This window comes from Lathyrus oleraceus, chromosome 2, assembly GCF_024323335.1.
Source record: "Lathyrus oleraceus cultivar Zhongwan6 chromosome 2, CAAS_Psat_ZW6_1.0, whole genome shotgun sequence".
NCBI lineage: Eukaryota > Viridiplantae > Streptophyta > Magnoliopsida > Fabales > Fabaceae > Lathyrus > Lathyrus oleraceus.
The window spans coordinates 203,599,089-203,608,282 of NC_066580.1; the positions used below are offsets into that span (position 1 = coordinate 203,599,089).

Genomic DNA, 9,194 nt, shown 5'->3' on the forward strand with positions numbered 1-9,194 from the left:
CCATCATGACCTGTGTTTACAAGATCGCCAGCCACAAAGGAGAAAGATAAGGAGCGCGTGTCTAAGTCCCATGAGGGAGAGGCAGTCAATCAAGTTGACGCCCTTCATGGACCACAATGTAGAGTCATTTTGAATAAGTCATGATTAGGGATGACAAAAAAACCCTACTCGCGGGTAAAACTCGTCACGACACAGGTTGGGTAGCTTAATGGGTACCCATGGATAAAATAAACAGATATTTAGTTATCCATTTCTTTACGGGCACATATATAGATTTGATAATACTCATACTGGCAAGTATTCGTATCCGTTAATAATTTACAAAAATGACTTAAATATCCTTTAAAATTACTATACTTGATAAAATTCTTTCATTTAACTTGATAATCTCCTTTTTACTTAAATCTCTATATTTTTTTTTCGAATTTGTTTCGTCTTCTTCATTTTAGTTATTGTGTCCATTGTATTACATGAATAAGGTTGCACTTTGTTCAGATTATAAGCAACTATATTTTTAATTTTTACAATTTTCTGCCATAAGAAGAGGACATTGCAAATAAAGTTTGCTTATGGAAAGACATCCAAAATCTATTCTTGGTAACATCTTAGCTAGAGAAATACACACTTAATTACGATGGACAATTACTATAAATTGCTTCGTACACAAATTTTAGTTCCTCGAAAAGAATTTAAACTCTAGTAGCTATTTTCACTCTCTCAATCTTAACTCCTAAGATCAAGAACAAATGTGAAAAGAATTTAAACTCTAGTAGCTATTTTGAATATTTATTTTCCCAGAACTAGTCTCCCATTTCAACTTTCTCCACCCCATTTCCGAACACCACCTTTTATGCTAGATGTAAATGGCTTCACCATTTGGATGGTACGGTCCTCTCATAGATCTCTGCAATGCCTCTCATCACATAGGCGAATTCGTTCAACTTCTCGTCTTCGTTCACCGTTGCTTCCCCGTTCAGGTTTCTTCCTCATTCTTTCCCTTTCTCACATTCCTCCATTTCTGATCATCATTATTACCAATTAACAGTACAAATCGTCCAAATCTGGAAAAGACCTAACGCGAATCGACATTCAAGTCGGCGATGATACGATGCCGTATTTTGGAGTTTCTCTTTGGCAGAATCAAATGGGGTCAATGGTTTCGGCTGGAGATGTCGTTTTGTTACAGAGTATGTTATTTTTGTTCTATCTAGCTGTTATTGATTTTTGAAATTGATTTCAGTGTGATATGATTATTGTCGTTTTGATGAAATGTGGCAGATTTCATGATTACTAAATATGGGGGTGTGGTTGAAGCCAAAACTGTTCAGTGGTCTTCTCTGTTTTGCTTGGTTCATCCTTTCCACTCACTTATTTCAAAGGGTCTGTAACCCTAATTCTGTTTATTTATTTTCTTAGACCATCTTGATAGGTCCTCTCGACAGGTCGTCTTTGAGGGCATGTTAGACATACTACCTCACATGACCTAGAATTTGCCGCAGTTTAAGCATGGCTAAATATGATCTCGTAAAACATTTGTCATAGTTTAACTATGGCAAAATAGGACTCTTTATTTGATTTTTCATAGTTGAACCATGACTTACCTACACAGGACCTCCAGAAACTTAAGACTGCCATGCCTATGGACCTGACCACTGTGATAGGTGGTCCACGGTGGATTGGTACTTGAAAATTGTTCAAACTTCTTATTTTTTTTTCAAATCGATACCAATTAAGCCACCATTTCAGCTGTAAGTTTGAAGAAGAATGTGAACTTCTACTTTAGAGGCGCCTTGTTGATCATCGCTATAGTTTCATGTGATTTGTAAATCAATTTGAAATGATCGTCCACAGTAAGGCGGTCCACCAAAGAACCTTCCTTGGAGAAAGGATAGATAGTTAATTAAATATTTCAAACGCTTGAATTTAGGTGCATTATAGCAAATATCGTAAGTATCGAAATATTAACAATATAAATTTGGTATTTATAGTATACTTTCTTGAACAGATGTTGAAGAGATGGTAGCAGGTTGTCGAATTGGGACAGCAACGAAGGAGAAGTTAAGTAGGGTAATAAAGTGGGTGCGGCAGTCTCGGACCACTATCTGCAACATCAAGTTGCAGTCTACTCAAGTACTCTTTCTATTTGCTTTGTAGTTGTTCCTTGTATGGTCTATGAAAATTCAGAGGTTGGGTTTACATTGTTTCATTCTAGATTCTAGATTCATGCCTTATCAATGTGCTCTAATATTGCTATGATTATGATTGCGTTGACTTTCTCTTCCTCATTCACATTATCCTGTTTTTGGTTATGCTCAAAGTTCATCTAGTGCATTTTTAGTCATGCTTTCTGTTTAGGGAATGCATTTGAGTGATTTTTTTCATTTTGTAAAAAATTGTGTACCAGCGATGTGTTTTATCATTGTTCATTAGCATATTAAGCATGAGGTAAGTGAGCTTGAGCTTCAGGGATCTCCTAGCTCATTTATTGTTGAGGAATGTATTAGAAAAGGAGATGTTATAAGAATGATAACCATCATATAAAAAGGTTTTTGTTTTATATGTTAACTTATCAAGGAAATGAATAAAGATGTTTGGAGAGTAGAAACGTACCTGAATGCATAAAGAAAATGAAAAATACAATGAAGGAGTTATGGAGTTTGATTTTCCAAAATTTGTATGTATAGATCTTATCACTCTAAAAGGGATTCTTTAGATATCAAATAATACACAATTAATTACATACGTAGGATCACATGTTAAATAAATATGCAATAGAAAACACTTGTAGATAAGTGTAACCTCAATAGTTTTGATGGGGTGTGTACCAAGGTTAATCCAGAGTTCAACCTGATGCAAATGTGAGAGTAACAACCCTGAAGTACAATTTAACGACATTAGACTCATTAGCATAGAATAGTTAAAGAGTCTAGAGGGCTTGTGCAATGGAATTGACCTCCGTACACAGTTGACCAAGGACGACCCTAGTCTTCTATTACTCATAAAATAGACTTTCTGTGGCATAGAATGAGAAGAGTTCAGCGCATATGAAGTCATATATGACTGTGACAAGGAAACGATCTTATCAACATGAGTCTGTAACATTCTTATCTTAGCCTTATTGTGCCACCCATAACTGTGACTACGAGAAGCCAGGCCAACATGATCAGGCAATCAAATCACTCAAATAGACGAGTATTTGCTGGACTCTTATTAGTACAAATAGGAATAAACCCTGATCGCTTTACAACTTTCACTAATACCCCTGCAAAAAAGCTCTATCTCACTCAGACATCTGAGTGTCTTTGTGAGCACGTCTTCCGCCAGAGCAGTGTTGCGGGATCCAATCATCTAGGAAGTCAACTTACCGAGTTCCATACAGGAGCAAAGTGTATCTCACTAAAAAAAACTGAGAAGATATCTTGGGAGTTCGGAAAAACTATCGTTAACACTTAACACACTACATCTTATGGGTGTAGTTCTGCTATTGGATTTATGGTGTTACTAGTTGCTTTTATCATACATTATTATACTGTTCAGAGGAAGTTAGGATATCTGTTGTTTGAAGATTTACATGATAGCTTAGGTGTATTTAGAAGAGATAAAGTAAGTACAAGTTTCAAATCTGTATACTTGTAAATCGTATCTTAAATTTGAGTAGTGAGGTTGTGTCCTTGTGTACACTTATTGTTGTGAAATGTTAGATACCTTTTGTGTTCCTAATTGTGTAAGCTAGCAAATCCTTTTATTTGTTCACATCCATTTCACCTATCTGGTTAATTGGTTTTCAATTTTTCATCAATAAGCAGATTTCCTTCACTTTCAAACACTAGTCTGATCAATATGATTTTTTATGTACTGTGTGTTTTAGATAGACTAATGCATCCATGTAATGTACACAGAAAATAGAGTACCTGCCTAGAAACTGGACAGTTCTTGAAGAGAGAGTGCCTAAGGACTGCTATTCACTTATTGAAGTCTCTCAACTAACAACATCGTGCAAGACTATTGTCCTAGCATCGATTTGTGAAATTGTTCCATTACGTAATGTCAAGACTTCAGTTGATACTGTGAAAGAGAAGATTTTCCTTAGTAAGAGAGTTTGCAAAGCTAAGGATAATAACTTGGTGGAAGATCTCTTATGCACTGGCTGCCAGCTATGCGGTTCACCCTTAGGTTCAGAGTATGACTTAAGATGATAACTTAAGCGTTGTTATGCCTTCCATTAATATTATGATCAGTGATAATTCTTTCCCTTTTTTCAGATCTGTGCAAAATGCATTTCCACTAGTTTGTTCGAAAAGTTCAAGCCGACTTCATGCAGTATGCTCGATATATAGGCCTTTCATGGTAAATATAGATAAGTTTTTTAATGAGATCATATTCTAACATTTATTTGACTTCTGAGGATTAATTTATGTGCAATTTCTTGGACGTTCTCAACATTTCTTATTGATGCAATTTTTCACAGTTATATGTGTGGGATGAATCATACTTCATGCCAGTTCTCGTCAAGAACAAGGCTGCAGAAATCTTATTTGGAAACATTAAGGCTGAAAATGTCTATTCGAGTTATAGAGAGCAAAAGCTTAATCAAAATCCGGGTACAAAAAATATTTCCAAGGAGAAAGAGGCCGATGAAATACTTTCTAATAACCCGAGACTTTCTCGGGAAGGACTTCCCAGTGCCAGTTCATTAGAGAAGTGTAAGAGCTTACAATTGGAGGAAAAACATCTTAGTACAAAACCATTTAACTTTTATCATGTCTGGTTAATTTTTCTAAAATTATTGCTGAAACAAGGAAAGAACAGTCCTCTAAAATTTGAGATCCTTGTTGATCCCTACATAGATGTTGAAAATGGAAAATTTGAAATGGTTTCTGCAACATTGCCCTGTTTTGGCACTAATTGACTACATTTATATTTCCCACTTTGCACCTTCCAATTTCCAACCGCAATATCCCGAATATTATTGCTAAGTGCCTTACGATCAATCTCGTTATAAACATTGTTAGTATACACCACATAAATTTACCATTTTATAATTGATAAATTTCTAATAGTACAACTTTTAACACCATCCTTTAAATGGTTAGTTTGTGTTGGTATACAATTTTCAAAGAAACGGTAAGTGCTAAAGACTTTTCAATTTTAGTTCTAATTTGTTTTTCAAATCTATTTTCAAAAATTATTTTTAAGAAGAAAATTAATAAAAAAATTTGTTTGATAAACTAATTTTTAAAAACTGTTTTGAAAATATGAAAATGAAAAAACTTGTTTGATAATTTAATCTTTTAATAGTATTTTAAAAAGAGAATAAAAATGCATATTTTATCATTTACTTTTAAAATCTATTTTATTATATAAAATATTATAAATTTAAGAAAATTAATTGATATTTAGTCGAATACAAATAATTTGGTTAAATCAACTTTTAATTTTACAAATCACATAACACTTGTTTGTAATAATAATAAGAAAAAAACAAGTAAAAAATGAGATTCCACGTTTAATAGAAAAAAATATTATATAGTAAAAATAATTAAGAAACACAAAAAAAATTAAGTAAAATAAATAAACATATTTGAAAAGGTTACTTATACATAAAAAGAGCATAAATAAAAGAAATAACATACTCTTTCAAATACGTTTTTCTATTTTATTTTTAAAATATAAAAATGGTTAAAATTACATTAATGCTATTAATGAAAATTATAAATTTCTATGTTTTTTATTCAAGTTTTATAATACTAAAAACTAAAAAGTAAGAAGCAAAACACAACTAAACTGTTTCATTTTTTTGCTTTTAAAAATTGAAAAATAGAAAAGAGTTTTTAAAAACACTTTTGCAAAACATTATATTCAAACAAGTTTTAAAATTTTAAATTTTCAAAAACTAAAAAAGAGTTTTTAAAATGCATTTCAAACAGGCCCTAAGTCTGGTGTTTAAAAAACCTAATTTTAGTGAATTGTTATTTGAGTTTTTACTTTGGCGGATTCGGTGCGCACTCTTCCAAAATTAATCAACTTATAATCGCACCTTAGTGTTTGCTTTGATTTTGAATGAATTATTGTGTACATTGATTTTAATTAAAATTAGGTTGAATATAATTTAAATCACACTGTGTGTTTGCTTTGATTTTGAATGAATTATTGTGTAAATTGATTCTAACTAAAATTAGGTTGAATGTAATTTAATTTATGTAGAAGTGAATTGAATAGTAAATTTCAATAAAAAAATCACATTTAAATTTTAAAGTTACAGATTCTAGTTTTAAATGAAATAAATTTTAGAGAAAAAATCATTTATACTGTAGAAGAATCATACATCTCAACATTATTCTAAAAATCAATTCTACATCTTTAAAATTGCTTTGTTGGTCTTTTTCAAAAGCTAAACTTGGTTTCCCGGTCAAAATATTTAAAATTGATTATAAGTACATAAAATAATGTTTTATCGATCTCAGGTAGAACAATAATATTCTCAAAAATACTCTTCACGAAAACTGTTCTATAGCAATAAATAATTATTGAAAAGTTAAACTTTACCAAATGAGAAATGTTTTTGGAATGATGTATTTGAAAAGGTATTTATGGTTTTGTAGCTATGCTAAAAATAATCCATTATGGCCTTTTCCTTTTCCCTCCAATACCTTTTAACTAGGAGAAGAAAGAACCAATCATTTCTGAAATTTGTACAAAAAATAAATTAAGAAAGCTTTCTCATTAAGTTATTCACCTTTTGTTTAAACTGCTGCAGGATAAAGGCCAACAACAAACATAGAAGGCACATTTGATCAGGTTGCCATAAAATTGCATTAAGTTTGTTACAATTGTCTGACCATACAAATTTGACAACAATGACAACATCAAGATACAGAAGTTATGAATCAGTATTTGTCTCATCCAACGAAATTTCAGATGCAGCATTTTGAGCTTCAAGTAGCTTCATTTGGTGCTCTGCATGTTCTCTTTCACACGCGGTAATTCCCATAATAATATCCAGCATAGTGCCAGTGGTGCCAAAAAATACAAGGGGTCCAAGAGATTTGCGCTTAATTCCTACCGGAATTGCCAGCAAAGCTCCGGCCACAGAGAATACCCAAGTTCCCAATGCACTGCAAATTTTCTATGTTCAGTAACATTGCTAACAAAATTCACCTTTGAAGATGTCATTTGTAACATAACAGAAAAACAAACTTAAAAGGTAATGAAGGAAACAAATAGAATAAACAAAATCACAGAAGAATGAAGAACAAACTTAACAGAAAACAAAACTTAAAAGGTAATAAAGGAACCCACTAATACAAATGATTGATAGTCCTACTACACCAGCAGCCAGACTAGAGCAATTCAATACCCAAATCCAGATGAAATAGAAATATTGTATTATTGACTACAAAAATTGTATTACTATAAGACAAGAGTGTAACCCCAAAATACAAATCCTCAGAGAATAGATAATTCTCTTTCTGCTTAAACCTCTTAGATTCTAACAGAAAATTATTTTCAATGTCTTTCCCTTACCATACTCTCTCACTATAGCTATGTTTTATAAAGCACGGACCGTCACTGACACTTCGACACTAGTAATAATTTGAAAAAATGAACAACCGAAGGTAATCACAAGTGTCGGTGTCAGACACTCACATGGACACGTCTTTTTTCAGAGGTGTCCCCCGCTTACAAGCTCACCAGACCCAGCATACTCGTTTTGGGGCTCAAGCCCAAACCAGGTATCAAACACAATTGTTTTGAATAATCAATGATTCATAAGTCAAAAATCGATAAAGTAAGAATTATTCACTACAGAAGAATTTTTCTTCAAATTACTCTCTCACTGATTCTGTTTCCAAACACATGCTATTCCACATTTGAGAGTAACAGAGTCCATGAGCATCATGATTTTAGGTAACCCTAATTTAATCCAATAAGATAGACACTTTATACAGTGACAATTCAACTTAGGTGATTGCAGATTTATAACCAAATAGAAGAAAAGAATCCAAAATTTCTAATACAAATTCAAGCAACAACCACGAATCGGAAAATGAATTAAGATATGTTTTGATGAAGTTATGAATGATGGAAAAATTAAAGTGAGAAGAAATTGACTAACTTGGCTACAGAACAATCTTCGAGATGCTTTACATTTTCTTCACCTCCTCCCATTTTGGAATCGCAGATGAATGAATCGAGATAGGTTTCAGTGATGGATCGTTAAAGCGAGACTCAGCTTCTCCGCCGGTGGGTAAATCATCAAATTATTTGGTTAAAATTTCTTTTATTCTTATTTGCAAATATTTTTTTATCCGCTAAAAGACATATTCTATTTTTAATTTTCTTTAACCGGTAAAATACATTTTTCATTTTTCATTTTTGTATTTTTTTAAATTCAAAAATAAATTATTTTAATTTATTTCAAATCATAACTTTTAAATTGAATCTATTTCAAGATTAAATTATCATTTTTCTTAATTAACCAATCGATTAAATCTAATTTAAAGATTATGATTTGAAATAAGTAAAAAAAAATATTTTTAGATTAAATTGATCCCTAATATATATATATATGTATGTATATATATATATATATATATATATATATATATATATATATATATATATATATATATATATATATATATATATATATATATATAATTTTTTTTAAAATTGCTTATATTGAATTTAACCTTTTTATTTTTTATTAAAAGAAACTTTCATTTCATGATTACTGAATAGTAATATACTCACAAGATTTGTTTTACCAAATTTATTTTCAAATTTCTTGCCTCACTGTTTTTCATATTTTTACATGAAAAGGCAAAAAAAAAATCATTGTAGAATTCAATGCATGGATAGAGTCATGTATAGTATTTTATGAAATTGTTATGTGCTAATATACCTTATCGGTTGAATTTCATTTTTTCTACAAAATAACATTACGCCATTTGTGGGTCATTTTAATCTGTTCTTTTCTGTGTTGTAGGAGTTGGCCATAGTAGACAAACTGAGCGTGCTGAGCAGGGAGGTTTGTTGCTCCCTTCATCGGAGAATAGTCATCCCTTGTATTCGTGCCAAGTTAGAGGCAAAGTCGGCTCTTCTCGTCTCAAGTTAGACGCAGGAAACTGATTATACATTCAACAAGCAAAATATACCTTAGTCACATGATCAATCAGTTTGTAATGATCATA

General features: G+C 31.6%; 2 protein-coding genes across 3 annotated transcripts; one reads left to right on the forward strand and one right to left on the reverse strand.

The window, feature by feature from the left end:
• Positions 1–516: 516 nt before the first annotated feature.
• On the forward strand, positions 517–4,927 carry LOC127118898 (uncharacterized). 2 transcript variants are annotated; one of them, XM_051049135.1, is made up of 7 exons: positions 520–977; positions 1,046–1,187; positions 1,279–1,380; positions 2,006–2,130; positions 3,900–4,180; positions 4,263–4,347; positions 4,469–4,927. In XM_051049135.1, the coding sequence occupies exons 1-7, from the start codon at positions 864–866 to the stop codon at positions 4,907–4,909; spliced, it is 1,290 nt and encodes a 429-aa protein (XP_050905092.1). In that variant the 5' UTR covers positions 520–863; the 3' UTR covers positions 4,910–4,927. The 2 variants fall into 2 exon arrangements, with proteins under 2 accessions (XP_050905093.1, XP_050905092.1); XM_051049136.1 differs by lacking the exon at positions 1,279–1,380 and having other exon boundaries at positions 517–977.
• Positions 4,928–6,702: 1,775 nt separating this feature from the next.
• LOC127118899 (uncharacterized) lies at positions 6,703–8,288 on the reverse strand. The gene is made up of 2 exons (XM_051049138.1): positions 8,117–8,288; positions 6,703–7,115 (listed from the first exon to the last, which is right to left on the reverse strand). Exons 1-2 carry the CDS (start codon positions 8,167–8,169, stop codon positions 6,881–6,883), a joined length of 288 nt encoding a protein of 95 aa, XP_050905095.1. The 5' UTR covers positions 8,170–8,288; the 3' UTR covers positions 6,703–6,880.
• Between the last annotated feature and the right edge of the window lie 906 nt (positions 8,289–9,194).